Raw genomic sequence first — 16,122 nt, 5'->3', positions numbered from 1 at the left:
CATCGTCCCCACACACTGCTCCCTGGGCGCCTGTGCCCACTGTTCACCAAGGGTGATGGTTAAAAGCTGTGCTGCAGTGTTTCACATTGCCAATCACTTCACTTTCACTTTTTTCTTTAATGCATAAAGTTCATATAATGTCCACACTGGACACGTGACTTTTACTGAACAGAACAGAGTATACTTTGAAATAGTAAATAATGTCAATGTAGTATTTGTACAAAAGAAAAGCAAAGGGTATATATGAAGAGCTATAGCACTGGAATGAGTTAGAGATGAGGAAAGAGAGAGCAACAATTCACAGTGCATCTTCTTTTCCGTTAACTGTCTAGTTGTTACTAACCAGTAAGTAACCAGGAGCAATTCCTACAACTTGACTATTAAGAGGTGAGAATTTAGATCTTGGGTACATATGTGTCTTGCTCAGTGCTGACCAGAGGAGGACAGGTTCCCCTTTCTGAGTCTTGGTTCCAAGGTCCTTTCCTTATTTCACTGTTCGGGGAGTTTTCCTTGCCACTGTCACTATTGGCTTTCTCACTAGGGGCCTTGAGCGCTGTTCCAATGTGAGGCCCATTGTGCCAATGTAGATTGTAAGATAAGTACAGATAAAAATCGATTGCTTGATTGAGTAAGCTACACAGTGGTATTATGAGAAATACCAGCCCGCAAGACCCTGCAGCAGATAGTGAGGACAGCCTAGAAGATCATCGGAGTCTCTCTTCCCTCCATAACGGACATTTACCACACACGCTGCATCAGGAAATCCACCAGCATTGTGAAAGACTCTACACACCCCTCACATTGTTGTGGAGGATTTTGCTAAAGATTTGATAAAACGTTTTTTATTATAATATACAACGAAACAACAGAGCGTCAGTCAACAGATCTGCTAGCTTAGGCCCTCCGGGCCTTTGTTCTTATACATTTCCCTTATCATTAGTCACGTCATAAACAACAACAAAAAGACCCCAAAGACTGAAGAAATTGTGTATGTGCTTCGCAATCGCACATCTGTCATCATAATTCATTTTCTGGCAGCTGAGGCCTGGCCAGTGGCAATGATCACAATTAAGCATTGTGCATTGAGCGCCCAGCTTGTGATAGTTGGGCATACCACCCCGCCCCATAGTTTACTAGGCCTTGGCTGGGCCTTGCTAGCCTTATCTCCTTTCTTCCCATACCTCCCAAGCCTTAGTTGGCCTTCAAGCTCTAGGGAGTTTTGTGCAGGTGTGCATGTGAGCGTATGATCTCATTGAAATTAGTGTGGAATGTCATGCTCTGCGCTTGCTGCAGCGGCCCACAAACATACAATGTGATCAAAAAATATACCATAAAATGCACTCTTCACCCTCCTACCATCTGGAAAAAAGTATCGAAACATTCGGGCCCTCACTGCCAGACTCTGCAACATCCCACAAGATATCAGAAACCTGAACTTTCCACTCTGGACTGACTGACACACACACACACACACACACACACACTGTTATATTGTAATATTATCTATCTGCAATGTTATCTATTCCATTTAGCAGAACAGTATTTGCACATTTATTATTCATTTCACTAGTTCAGCGCTGTGTGTCTCATGTTTTTTTGTTAAATGTTTCCTGTTTCCTCTGTTTGCACTTTATGTAGCCCAGTTTGTCTCTGTCGCACATGTGCACTTTATGTCAGTATGCAACTTTGTCTAATCGTTCAGATGTTACATGTGGCACCAGGTTCCGGAGAAACGTTATTTCATTTCACCATGTGCTGTCTAACATGCATATGGCTGAAATGACAATAAAGCTTCAACTTCAACTTGAGTGGGTCACAGCTAGTTCATTAACTTGCAATTGCAGTAAATAAATGTGCAAATCAATACATATAGGGCCATGATTTAATAGAACTGTTATTTCTTCTCATTCATATTAAATATTAGGCCAAAGTTAATGATTTTAAACGAAACACACAAAAACAGCGACTCGCCCAATCTTGTCGCAAAAGGTGATATTGAGTAATATTGTCAAGCTCACATTTGACATAGTGTCGTTGACAATGACAATTTGCTGAATATAAAGTTAGGAAAGGAAAGCTTACAAGTGATTTTCCGTGCGTGAAGGAGGAACAAGAAGCAGTGTCAGTACGGTAATCTGCAGTTTGTGTTTACCACCAAAATTTTCAATTCATGAGACATTAATGTATCAAGAATAGATTAAAAAGTTTGTGCAACACTATTCTGAGTGGAAATGACAGGTACATAGCACAACTGTGACACTATGATGTTACGAAGTGCACAGAACCAGCTCTGCTACAACAACAAATGCTTTTCAGCAAGGATCAGGAAAAATCCCTGTTTAATCACTTCAACTGTGTTACTCTTGAGCATCGGAAATCTGTTTCGGCTCGGAAAATAACCCACTGCCTACCATTGTGTCCCTGAGCAAAGTCCCTGAGTGTCTCCAGGGGGGGACTGTCCCTGTAACTACTGACTGTAAGTCGCTCTGGATAAGGGCGTCTGATAAATGCAGTAAATGTAAATGTAAGTAATGCATATGAAAAAGAACAGTGGAATTCAACATGCACTGTCCTGTCAGCAGGGCAGAGCTGCGGTTAAATGCAAACTATTGTCAAGATTTAGCCAAGCGTCTGACTACACAACACACAGCTCGCCTTGTTCGCTTCATTTCTTGTTTATTGGCTGCAGCTGAACAGAGTTAAGTTTGTGTAGTGTTCACCAAAACATTTCATCCAGCGGAAAATAATGTCGGAGAGACCATGGCCATGCGGATCAGACTGTCTACTGGAGTTGCCCAGCATCATGTCTCTGAGGAAATTAGGTGGCATCAGTGTAAGCCGGAACGGGGTGCTGTGGGAGGCTATTTAAAACCCTAAAAGAGCGCAGAAAGAACAGTGGTGCAGCCATCATCTGTTTTCTTAAAATATCCCAGTGCTGATGAAAACTGAGATTTTACATTTCTTGGAGACGAATGTCTTCATTCGGTTTGCATAATCAAAACTTTGAACCATGATTTGGGAATCAGGCAGGTTCACCAAGGGGCTACACACAGACAGCACAATAATATGAACGAAAGAGACAAACTTAATAATAATAATTTAAAGAGTGTAATGTGAATTCCTGTTAAACACGGACATTAATAGTCAGGTATATTTGTTATTATCAATACGCTGGTAGTAGGTATCACGGTTTTCACTGTACCTTTTATATGTGTGTGAGAAAAAAAAACAGGTTCATAGCCACAAAGTGCTGAAATTTGAAAACAGAGACATTTCAATTCACGTATATATTCTGCCATGAATTAAATTAAATTAAACGTCACGATCTGAATCGGGAATTGTGGTACGGAAGTCCCTCCCCCCGTTCATGGTGTGGATGTCCCTCCTCACGCTGACCTTCTCACTGAAGGAGATCTCGTCCTCAAGCCTGCCCCACCCAAACCTGAGTGTGTGTGTCTGTTTGTGTGTATGTATGTGTGCGTATGTATATGTGTGTGTGAGTATAAGTGTGTTTGTGTGTATATGTGCGTGTGTGAGTGTGTGTGTGTGTATATATATATATATATGTGTGTGTGTGTGTGTGTGTGTATGTGTATATATATATGTGTGTGTATGTGTGTGAGGGTGGGTCTGGGGAATAGATAGATATCCGACGACACAGCAAGTGATGATGCGAATTCTGGTCACGCGCGTCAGACGCTCGCCGCGCGCGCGCGCGCGCGCTCAGAGGCGGGGATCGCGAGAGCCGCATCGCCGACGAGGCGCACGCGCGCACGCAACAATAACCGCGGGGCGTCGCGCCAATTAACCAAAATAAAGCTAAATAACGCAGTGGACGATTAAAAAAAAATATATATATATATACATATTGATCTCCCCCTCAGGACGAGCGAAGTCGCCGCCGGGGAATGGCTCGGCTCGGCTGCCGCAGTGGCAGGACGCGGAGCATGAGGCGCTGAACGCGAGGCGTTTCCACGGAGGACAGCGCAGATGGCGCGCGGGAGGATGAGCTACTCGGACCCCACGGCCGGGCGGGACCTGCTGGGGAGCCGCTCGCTCTGCTTCATCTTCATCTGCGCCTTCGCGCTGGTCACGCTGGTGCAGCAGATCCTCTACGGCAAGAATTACATCAAAAGGTATTTAGTGATCCGCCGCATTTATGACGTCACGGCGCTCAGCCTCGTTAGAACCTGTTCTGTGGGCGCCGGGTCCACGGCGGACATTACAGCGTGATTTGTGTGTGAGGCCTCAGCCCCACGTTCACTGGCTCTCCTTGCTTTGTTTCTTCTTTGTATTTCATTTGAGTTTGTTTTTGTTTATTTACTTATTTATTCCAGCCCTCGAGACTGGTCATACATCTTATGGGAACCGTGAACACATGTAAAGCCATCATGTAAAATCCTCATGTAAAACCACCGACCACCTAGAAAAAAGCATCCAGATAAAAAAAAAACAGAAGGAGTGACTGTGACTTCTAGTGTACACATTCATAAATGACTGTATATGGATAATCCATGGTGTGCAGTCATTTATCCCAGGCTACGTGCACGGAGACTGAAGGACGGCATGTTGAAACAGAAGGCAGAGTGAGGGAGATAGAGACATGGCTGAGTACAATTCACACACACACACACACACACACATCATCATCATCAGTGGGCTGGGCTGGAAGGCCCGGATAGGAAAACAGATGGAGAAAGAGACATGTGGAATAAATAATGTAAATAAAACCCGAAAGCCAATTTGGCGGTGATGAATTTTGGTGGATTTTTTTAGAGGGGGTGGGTTTTAAACAGAGCCATATGTGCTAAAAAAAATACTAAAGTGGCCGATCAGACAACCAGGTGTCAATTTTATATATTGTGTGTATAGATGAATGGCCAGATCATGCAGCGTTGTGCATGGTGTTTTAACAGAGTCGACTTTGCTATTTATGCTTCACATCTTATCAGGTTGGGCATCCAGTGTACATTCATTCCAGTCCACAAAGTAAACGCTATATTCATGCTGCACTGTGAATTATTTATGCGATAACCTTTTATCTATAATCTGTAAGGAATGAGAGGAAAAAAAAAACAGACAGAAGGATGGATAGATGATGGGACACATAATATGGAGGTATGGAAGGATAGATAGGCTGCAAATGGTCCGTAAATGAACGTGTGTTTTTTTTTTTTTTAAACAATGCCTTTTACCATTTGAATAAAATTTCTAGGCTTTGCTTTTTCAGGGTCCGCTGTCTGACAATATATTGTCTACATGTGGTTTTCAGTGTTTAAAATGGACTGCTGGAGGGATGTGCATCACCAGATATCCAACTATGGAATGTGGAATAAATGCTGGCTGACGAATGCACTTCCTCAGCAATTTCCTCCATCTTTTGTAGCGGCTGGAAACTTGGTTGCTGGGGTGTGCAACCAGATGAAAACCCTTGCACCCCAGTGAAAGACTATGAAAGCATAGTCCAACTGATATACACACAAAAAAACCCCCAAACATACCTGCATTGTGGTGTACACTCATGATGCACACACTCACCCTGAACCTTAATTTAGAGCATGCACACTCATAATGAAGAACTGGTTCAGCTACAGAGACAACCCCCCATGTCAACCATGCCAGTATTGGAGCTGTAGTTCCACTGACAGTTCGTGAAGTGAACTACAACAATGGCCAACGTCCATCCTCCCTGTGGTTCTCACATGTTTATCTCAGTGCTGCTGAAACGTTCTTCTCTTTCTCCTCCCTTTCCTCTCTCTATCCCTCCCAACAAAGGTAATGCCGTGCGGGTGACTGTGTGTTTTGGTTGCAGTGAAACCTTTTAGAAACCAAACAAGCAAGCAAAGAAATAAACTGACTCATTTTCCCGCCAGTGGGCAACAGTTTAGCCATCTTCGCGTGGACGAAACAGGGAACTGGAGCGGCATAAACCTGCCCGACGACACAGCACTGAGGCCTGCCCGCTATGGGAAGAAAAGGTACCGATTCCACACATCTAACAGAGAGAGCGAGAGACAGAAACGTTCAGAGCAGCCATCAAGTATAGCCAATCAGAGCACAGCATTAGTGAAGTGTAGCCAGTAAGAGAAAGCTCTTTCTGCTTGAGTTCTGGGGCTCTTAGTGGAAACGCCAGCGCTAACCAAGCTGTCTGCGTGTTGACAGATGTGTCCGTCAGAGTGCTGGTCAATCAGACGCTCAGATTGGTGTAATTTTCACACCCTGCCTAGCCGATATTAAGAAGACAAAAAAATCCTCTGAAAGGTAGGCCAGTGAGAAACACTCCTCCTCCATCGCTCAAACGGACCTCTTATTCTTGAAGCGGTCTGTGTGTGAGTGTGTGTGTGGTGCATTCGGCATGCTGTCGCCAGTCTCCTTACCCCACCACCGAGCCCATTGGTGTTTGCATCAGTGATCGTACTCCGGGGCCCAACCCCTTCTCTCCCATCCTCAGTTGTGCATCTCACACCCTGCATACCTCTGAGGCATTTAAGCGCTGCCATTACGATTTGTGGTGAAAGGCGCTCAGCTGGGTTCCTGTGGGATGACAGGAAGTTGTAAACAGATTTGCTAAATGAACTCACTAAGCAGCATCCATAAATTAGGGTTTGGTACAAGAGGATATTGTGAACATTTCTGAAGCTGTTTATTGCACATTGTAAAATTAATGGAAATCAGTCTGTGTGTGATAGAGTGTGAAAAAATACACGTGTAAAATGTAAGTTTCTATCTCTGATTCCATTTAAAAATGCTTAATTAGCTGCTTTGTGAGATCGGACTACTTTCTCTCAACCAATCAGGAGCTGGAAACCTATTTTTACGAGGCTTTTATGTTTAACAACATTTTGACTTAAATTCTAATGTGTTCAAATGTTTGGACTGCAATAAAACTAATTTATTCTGCTATGCTAATGTAATAGCTAAAATGATTGACATATGCAAAGTTAAATAATACATCTAAATTTACATATGAATACAAATACAATGTACACTTAATTTTGAAATCATAAAATATAACATGCTTTGCATGTTGCTGTTGACTTGTATTCTAAGTTGATATGAAATGAAAATGGTGATCTGTGAGTTTATAAGACAAATGCTACATAATGCTTTCTGTTTCTATACCATTGATTACATTTTCAGTTTCCATGTTGCATTGTCATTAATCTGTATGATTTAACAGTTAATATTAATCATTAGTTAACCAAATAGATTATATTTATACATTTAATTAATAGTGGCAAATCTATTTACAACTTCATACCAGACAGTGCTTTTGAATACAAGTCTTAATGTCAGTCTTTAAAGGCCATTCCTTATGTGTGTGTGTGTGTGTGTGTGTGTGAGAAAGTGTCTCTTTTCTTGCATCAGTACTGTGTCCATTTATATGTGTGTATGAATGAATGGTTGATTGATAGGTTGAGAGGGCAGAACCCTTGACCTCTTATAGAACCCTCACATCTTCCCAGAATCCACCACTTTGGGCCCTTGCACTGGCATGCGACATAAACCCTTTCAGGTTTCAGATGTATGTAAACTCTGTTTCCTTTTTTTGTATCTTTCTCTCTGTTTGTTCTTTATTCTCATTTGTTGTTCTGATTTCATCTGTGTGTTTTTTCATTCAGACCCTAATTCTGCTCTGATGTAGTCAAATATACACACATAATGCAAACATGGCATGTGTGCAATTGCAATCTTAAATATTTTTTAAAATTTGAATTAAACATAAAATAAAATAGTTTTGACTGGAGAGTACCTCTTTATAGAAATGTTTCATAAATGTAGCCATAGAGCTTTAAAGGTGTTACAACTTGTGCAAAAGTGCATGTGGCATGTTTGAAAACGTTTGTACAAGGTTAATATTGGTGAGAAAAGTGTCTGATGTTTGATATCTTTGATTGTGTGAGATGCTGTTTATTTCAGACACATTATAGTAAATGTGTCTGGGGTGTTAGGTGTTGTATGGACCAGTCCCTCCGGGGAATTCTTGTGACCTTAAATGACTGATTTTGTGGCAGAAAGTAAAACATTACATTTGATATAATGTATTAAAAACCACTATTCCAGTCAGAATAAAACAGCCTATATTTACTATTACAGAAAGAGTCATTTGTATTACTAAATATCGACATTCACGTCACACACGTAGCTGCCCAATCTGTGCTACCTACATGATTTATGTAGAGTGCTGTTTGGTTTACGGCCCTGTGTTGTTTGTATACTTATGCCTGCTGGACCATGCTTGGTTGACCAGAGCATATGTAAAATGTAAACATTATGTTTATATTTTCAATCCTTTATAAGATATATAAGCACAGGTAGATGCTCAACTTATGGTTAACACACAAAAGTCTGTCGAAAGGTTGCAGTGATTAGACAAAATTGCACACATTCACAGGGGTGAATCCTGGAGGGACTGATTGACACACTACCCAGACACATCTTTCTCGTTTGCATTCTAAAATTTGTGATTATGTGTAAAACGTATTGTGCCAACGTTTTGTGATGTTAGAATGCATGCTCATGCAATTAATTTTCTTTGCACCTATCTTAGCCTGTCTCAGTGTGGTTTGGGAATGAACTTGATTGGCACATAGACGTTTAAATTCTAGAGCTGATGAATTATCTAAGCTGCGTAAGAGATCTCAGTGCACAGTATTATATCATATGTTGTGTTGTGTTACAATTGGTTTGTGCTGTTTGTGCATTGCACATGCTATGGGTAGTATAGGTATTATATAGTTCATATGTATTTTAGTTCAAGGTTGAAAGCTGTAAAGTGGCTGAAAGTGGCTTTAGGGATTTTTCTTGTTTAGGCTTGACATCCACTTGTCTTTGTTCAGAGCAAAGTGGACACAGATCTTGATTATTGCCAAATCAATGTCAGTTACTGTCTGAGCAGAGGACAGAAAAAAATTCTCCAAATTTCTTTAATGTGCACTTTTACGTGCGTGTGTGTTTGTGTGTATATGTTTATGGAGCATGATTCTTGTTTTCACTCCATTATTCCATACTTTTTAAACTAAGGATGCAAGAAAACAGCATCTTGGGAAAAGAGGAAAAGAACAAATCGCAAAGGAGGTTATTTCAGTATGAAAACAAAAGTGTTGAGTTACAAAGGCACTGTAATACCAGATCAGAATATGTTATCAGGCCAGAACATACACTATGTTCCTAAAACTCATTTTCAATGAACCATAAATTGACAAATTTTCAAATGCTGTGTATCAATGTAAGTGTATGTGTGTGTTCATTAGGTGTTGGATTTTTCATTGTTGGTTAGATACGTGTTTAGTTAACTGATAACGTTTTAGCAATGTGTACTAGTTATGGCATTGTTGTGTAATGTTAAGTAATTGTTTACCAGTCATATGGGCTGTGTAGTCCATGAATTTAAGTGGACAATCACAGGAGTTTTAGTGTTACCAACCCCATTGCAATGCTCAGATTAACATGTCAGTACAGTGATATTTGAGTGTGATATGGGTGTGGCTAATACTGTACTAAGATATTAGTTGTGCATTAAGATTTTAATGAAGGTGCTTCAGTTTTAAAAACAATGGTAGTTTTGTGATGTAACAGTGTTTTGTAATGTCATGTAATTTAGCGTGCAATGTGTGTTTTATAGTTTAATTGTAAGTGTGTTATTACAGGATAAGTACTGAGCTAGATTAGACCATATAGTGCTGAGTATAGTTCTATTGGATCTTATCGTTTTTTACATTTTATTATTGTGTATAGTTGTAATCGTAGACTGTTGCACTTAAGGCATTTAATACTGTCGGAAATTTTACATTTGTTGAGGTAATATAGCAATAATATATTTTTTATCCCTCCCTAGCTCTGTCTGTCCTTCATGCAAGCTAAAGCCTGTCCAGTGTTTTAGTGTTTGGTTTTGATCCCTGCTTTCCCATGGTGTCTGTGTGTGTGTGAAGGCAGACTCAACTGTGAGCAGGCACAGATTAAATGTCTTTTCCTACAGGTTTTTGGACACCTCAGATGGCCCTCTGCAGTTTAATTCCACTTCCTGTCAGGAGCTGAGAAAGGACGTTTTGGATGTGAAAGTCTTGACCATGTGAGTCTTGCATCCATAAAGCACTTAGAAGTGCTGACTTTTTGGTGAAGTTCTTGTCATGCATTATGAAACGACATGGAGCAACGCGCCACAGGGGACTTCTGACTGCCTTTCATGGTGGCCATAAAGACAGGCGGCGTTCCAGGCTGCAGTGGCAATTTAAGCTGAGGAAAACATTCTGGCTGTGGTTTCTGATGATCATGCCCATGCACACACACACACACACACACACACACTCACTCAAGAAAGAGCGTTGTGTGTGTGTGTGATCTCAGATTACTGCAGTGCTTTTCTCCAGTGGGATTCACATATCCTAATGAACATTTTAAATCACAGGGTCAAAGTCATTATAGGACAGCTATTTTCAGAACAGCAATCATTGCTTTTTTTCATCCCACACCTCTCTGTCACTCTCTTGCTCTTTGCCCTGTGCAGGAATATAACACAAAATAATATTATTACTACATATGTTTGTGTTTCCACTTGTGCATTTTAGGGTAAAAACCTCAGAGTTGTTTGAAAGATGGAGGAACCTTCAGGTGTGTAAGTGGGAGCAGAACAAGGAGGAGACCAGTGCTTTCAAGTGAGTGTACTCTATGCAGCTAAGCACATACATGCTCAAACAAAACACATGGCTGGATACACACACACACACACACAGTGTACAACCAAACATTCAACATGTCTTTTCTGTGTCCCGTTGTCCTGCAAGTGATAAAATGATGGATTTAAGTTCTCCATGCTGACCAATACTTTATTAGCATTTACCACACTGAAATGTAATGTAGGCATTTTTGTTCAGGCATAACTGGACAAGTGGTTCTCAAACACCAGGGACTATTTACAACCTGAACCTGTTCATTAGAAAAAGGTATTTTTAGGTATCACTGCATCACATGCCCCCAAGAAGACCAAATATGGGCCCGAACTTCCTATTCTTGTTGTCTTGTCTGGTAAATCCTGTGCATCATCATCATCTGGCAAGCATCCTCTCAATTAATTTGAGTTGTTACAAATTCACTTTTATCTGCCATATAAGGAAGTGCCATTAGATGGCACTGCTTGATTGTGAATATTCATGTTATATTGGTAAAGACATCTTTTGTCTTGTCTAATAGGATGTCCCTGTCCCGTTGTTGCAATGCTCCCTCCTTCTTATTCACCACGAAGCGAAACACCCCATCAGGCACCAAACTGCGCTACGAGGTTGACACCAGTGGAATTCTTCACATCAGCCCTGAGATCTTCAAAATGTTTCCCGATGTGAGTAAATGCAACTCAGCTGAAGCAGCCGTATGCTCAGATTTCCCTGTAGTCTCACTGGGTCTCTCTGTTTCTGTGTGTGTAGGACATGCCATTCTCCAGGTCACAGTTTAAGAGGTGTGCTGTCATTGGCAATGGAGGTATAATCAGAAATAGCAGATGTGGAAGAGAGATTGATGCGTCTGACTTTGTGTTCCGGTAAGAATGATCTCTCTGTTTCTTTTTCTGTTACTGTGCCAACAGATGAGTTTCTTCACACATCACATCACCCATCTGTGTTTAGGAAAAGTAACAGGTGCAGAAAGAATTGCCAGGGTGCAGATAGTTCATGACAAAGTCAGTTGGGTATAAAATAGGTGCATGTTGTGTATCTCTTACCGCCACAATGTTTCCCATGCAATCTCGTTGAAGTTACATTTACTTGTTTCTTACATTACATTATTTGTTTTTCTCTCTTTCTGAATTATCACTGTGACTTCTCCCCACAGATGCAACATTCCTCCAATTTCTGATAAATATTCAATTGATGTTGGATCTAAGACTGACATTGTTACTATCAACCCTAGCATAATAACAGAAAGGTAGATCATGCTCTCTCTCTCTCTCTCACACACACACACACACACACACAAAGACAAAGTGAACATATGCATGCAGTGAAATAACTAGTCACAAACAATTCATTTACTTGTATTCTGCTTATTTAGTCCCTCCTGGATTTAGCAAATTAACGCAAATTCAACCAACACCAATGAATTCTGTGTGAACTTTTTGACTGATTACAGTAGGGAGTGGCTGTTTTGGAGAAAATTAGATTTGTTCTCGACATGTGCACACAGATCGGAAGGTATAGGGTTATGTTTTTGCTCCTGTTAAGAGATACACCTATGGCCATTTCAGATCGTGCAGGTTGCACAGATCGGGCAGCCACATGTGGCATGAATTATTCTCAGTAAAAGACACAGATTTTCATCTGTTTGAAAAAAAATTACTTTACATCAAAAAATAGGTAGAAACATGCATTAGAATATTTTAGAACCAGCAGGAAAAAATATATATTTTACGCCACAGCAATCCCCAACAATGGCCACAAAACCTGGAGAAAATGAATATTGCACACTTATTTCTGCGTACTACTTAAGACACTTCTCTAATACATTCCTGTGTGAATCTATTACTTTATTTGTGTATTTTATCTGTGAATTCTTTTCATGGCAGATTCCAGAAGCTTGAGAAATGGCGGAAGCCATTCTACGATGTTTTGCAGGCTTATGAGAATTCCTCTGTGGTTCTGCCTGCCTTCTATAACACTCGCAACACCGACGTGTCATTCCGCGTCAAGTACATGCTGGATGACTTCACCTCTCCGCGCGGCGCCTACTTCTTCCACCCACAGTACCTGCTGAATGTGCAGCGGTTCTGGGCTGTACAGGGCGTCCGTGCGAAGCGCCTCAGCAGTGGCCTAATGCTGGTTACTGCTGCGATGGAACTGTGCCAGGAAGTACACCTCTATGGCTTTTGGGCATTTCCCATGAACCCCAGCGGCGTCTTCATCACACACCATTACTATGACAACGTCAAGCCCCGCCCTGGGTTCCACGCCATGCCGCACGAGATCTTCAGCTTCCTGCATATGCACACACGAGGAATACTGCACCTGCACACGGGCACCTGCAGCTGATCTCACACACACACACACACACACACACACAAGCCAGCTCATAAATTATAAGCAAACGGTGAATAGGTTGCAAAGTACTGATTTCCAGTTATGGAAAACTCTCACGATTCAAAACGAGAGGGCTTTCCACAACTATGTTGTATATAACATGACATTATGCTCTGATTATGAGTTATTTATTACATTTGCATTCCGTCATTACCGTAATTCCCTGAAACTGGCTTGATGGAAACATCTTACGACTACACACATGCCTGCTCACACACACACGTATCTAACACTGAGCTCTTGAGGTGATTACTTTGTATGTTTCTCACACACTCACACATATTCACATATTCACGTTCTGCCTGAGGTTAATTCCTCCTACCAGGGAGTGCTCTCCTAACTCATCGGTTAATGTTGTGATTTTTTCCGTTCAATATGCTAGGACCGAACTGAAAAATGTGCAGACACACAAGCATGTGTCTTTGTTTATGCACTTGATGAGGAGGAATCATCAAACGGACTTAGGACTCCCACCACTAAACGGCAGTGCTGACTACATGTCTTCACTGTGTCTCCTGTCCTCACCCACCGGCAGCTGTTTTCTTCTTCTTTTCCTTACAGTAGCTGTTTTGTAAATTTATTTGAAGAGCACAGAACTTGATTATCTTTTTCGTGTGTGCCTGATGACATTGGTACTAATTTTTTTTTTAAAGGGAACAGTCATTTTTAAACAGTTAAGTGCAGCTAAAAGAGTTAAAAAAACACACACACAAAAAAAATGAAATCGTCATTCCAAGCCTCTTCTTTTTGTTTCTTGCTTTGTCGTGTCATGTGAACTCATGGTCCTCTGTGTCCACAAAGCTGTCCTCCACCTTTTCACCACTCCTTCAAATGTTTAGAAGCCAATATATTAACCTCTGTAGCACCTCTCTTTCCTGCCACAACCCTAATTCATCAGACTTTTTCTGTTCCGCCATACGTCTTCACTATTATTACATGCAAAGGTGGCCTACATGATGGTGAAGGAACACAGAGGGGCACGGGGCTTCATGAGAGATAAGCACCATGTAGACAAACACGACTGTTGCCCTTTATTGTGACTTAATGATGTTTCACCATCCGGTGCAGGCTGGCTGTTTCAGATCAAGTGCACAAATAGCCTCAATGTCTTATTTCAAACACCCGACCTGCAAACAGCCAAAACACAGCAGACCACTGGCCTTCCAGAGGCACATCCTGATGTGAGCCTTTTTTAATCGTCATCGTAGACACAAGATCGACCGAAAAGATCTTGATTGTATAGTTTGTACAGAATAACGGAGGCAGGAGGGAGTTTTGATGGGACTGGCATGTGCCTGTGTACATTTCACAGCAGCAGTATTCCGACTTTCCGCCTGGAAAAAAAGACATATATATATATCATGCGAGTGGCTCACTGGCAGTGTTGCCTTGTGAGTGGTTATTATGACTAGTGTTTTTATGTGATGTGTTTGTGGCTTCGCTGCAGATTTTAAATTTTTTAATGTTTTTTTTTTTGTACCGAAACAACTGCCGCTTGTAGCCCTCAATCAAGCCCACATCACTCACATACACACACACACACACACACACACACACATTGAGGGTGGCAGGTGGATTTGAATAATTCTGTAAATAGTTGATGTTTCAACTTCTTTTATTGTGTTTCTTGCCATGTAAGCTCCCCTGTGGGTGTGGGTGTGTGTGTTTGTGCGGGTGAGAACAATCTCGGAATTTCTCTCATATGACTGTGTTAATGTTATTGAAATAATTGAAATATTTACTCTCCTTTTCTCCCTTTCATGCTGCCTTATCTTAAATGTGTATGAGCTTTATCTTCTGAACATTGTCACACATGCCTCTCTGTTCTTTCAGAAGCCTTTGTTGAAAACGACTTGTGAGAAAAGAAGTCCAGTTATTTTTTAAATGTGAATCATGTCTGACACACTACTTTCATTTTTTAGTATCAAAAGCTAGAGTAAAAGATTGGGGTTTGAAGGCCATTTAAGGGGTCTTACTCAACGTGAACTGCTGGCTGTGTGCAGATTTCTTTTAGAACCATTCGAATGCACTTTAAGAAGACTTTAAAGCCCACTTGTTGTTCTGGGTGGGAAAAAAAAAATCTATGTTGTCACTGTATGTATGCACTCCATGTCCAAAAATACATATGCGGAGTGTACAGTTTTATCTGAGTTGCACTTCTCTCTGTGCATAAATAAAAGCAATGACACTGGAAATGCTGGCATTGGATGCTCTTGGATGTGGAAAATGACAGGGGATGTGATGTTTATAATAAAAGTTTAATAAACATTTGTAATTTGTATGATTTCCGGCACACACACACACATCTCTGCGTTATGTTAGCTATGCATGTACCTTGGTAAATTACCGCCCTGGTGAAAAAGACAAGATGCAAAGATTTGATTTAATGGGAAATGATAATGGGTCATGTTTTCAAGATATCTTACAAAGTTCTTGTCATCAGGTAACCTCTGAGCTCAGATGTTGCAAAGCCCTATTGTTTTTGCAAAGATTATTATTTGGGCCCAAGCCCTAGAAGGGCTTACATCAAAAATTAGTACTCAATTGTGTGAGGTATGCTATTTTATAAGCGATTGGAGTAAGTGCGGCCGAGCTATCAAACAGGGTCAAATCCCCATAGGAATGCATTGAATTTTAGCGTTGGAGGCATTTTAACAGCACCCCCTGCTTGCAGACTCTTTGACCGTCACGCGCATTTGGATCGTGTGATACATCCTTTGTCAGGATTGGCTGCAGCTGGAGACATCACCTGTGCCCATCAGGACAGCAGTTAAAAGGTGCCATGCAGCCGCCCATCAGCAGCAGCGGCATTCTTTGTGGACCCTGCGACTGTTTTGTTGTGTTTTGAGTTCTGGCAATCGCCACACACCTTTATGATCGCCACACAAGGTTTAATATTTCCCTTTTTGTTTCCCCTGTTTTCGGCCAATGCACCGTTTTGCTTCTGTTTATCAATAAATCCTTGTTCACTGTATGTCCTGCCTCTGCGCTTCCTTCCCCCGTCAGCTTGCGGATGTGACAGAATGTTGTAGCCCCTACCTAAAGCGCAGAGAGAGAA

General features: G+C 41.3%; 1 protein-coding gene across 3 annotated transcripts; it reads left to right on the top strand.

The window, feature by feature from the left end:
- Positions 1–3,728: 3,728 nt before the first annotated feature.
- On the top strand, positions 3,729–15,334 carry st8sia5 (ST8 alpha-N-acetyl-neuraminide alpha-2,8-sialyltransferase 5). 3 transcript variants are annotated; one of them, XM_028973859.1, is made up of 9 exons: positions 3,729–4,136; positions 5,874–5,978; positions 6,163–6,261; positions 9,980–10,072; positions 10,569–10,655; positions 11,191–11,335; positions 11,421–11,533; positions 11,824–11,916; positions 12,554–15,334. In XM_028973859.1, exons 1-9 carry the CDS (start codon positions 3,991–3,993, stop codon positions 13,014–13,016), a joined length of 1,344 nt encoding a protein of 447 aa, XP_028829692.1. In that variant the 5' UTR covers positions 3,729–3,990; the 3' UTR covers positions 13,017–15,334. The 3 variants fall into 3 exon arrangements, with proteins under 3 accessions (XP_028829692.1, XP_028829690.1, XP_028829691.1); XM_028973857.1 differs by lacking the exon at positions 6,163–6,261; XM_028973858.1 differs by lacking the exons at positions 5,874–5,978; positions 6,163–6,261.
- The last annotated feature ends 788 nt before the right edge of the window (positions 15,335–16,122 follow it).

Source organism: Denticeps clupeoides, chromosome 3, assembly GCF_900700375.1.
Source record: "Denticeps clupeoides chromosome 3, fDenClu1.1, whole genome shotgun sequence".
Taxonomy (NCBI): domain Eukaryota; kingdom Metazoa; phylum Chordata; class Actinopteri; order Clupeiformes; family Denticipitidae; genus Denticeps; species Denticeps clupeoides.
Note: the sequence above shows the minus strand (reverse complement) of the source record. Positions and strands in the feature narration are given on the sequence as shown.

What these genes read in the sequence shown, in the direction of transcription:
- st8sia5 (XM_028973859.1), top strand. Translation starts at nt 3,991, where the DNA reads ATGGCGCGCGGGAGGATGAGCTACTCGGACCCCACGGCCGGGCGGGAC. An exon ending in ACAAAAAAATCCTCTGAAAG is followed by an intron (nt 6,262 to 9,979) that starts GTAGGCCAGTGA and finishes CTTTTCCTACAG; the next exon opens with GTTTTTGGACACCTCAGATG. An exon ending in GCGTCTGACTTTGTGTTCCG is followed by an intron (nt 11,534 to 11,823) that starts GTAAGAATGATC and finishes TTCTCCCCACAG; the next exon opens with ATGCAACATTCCTCCAATTT.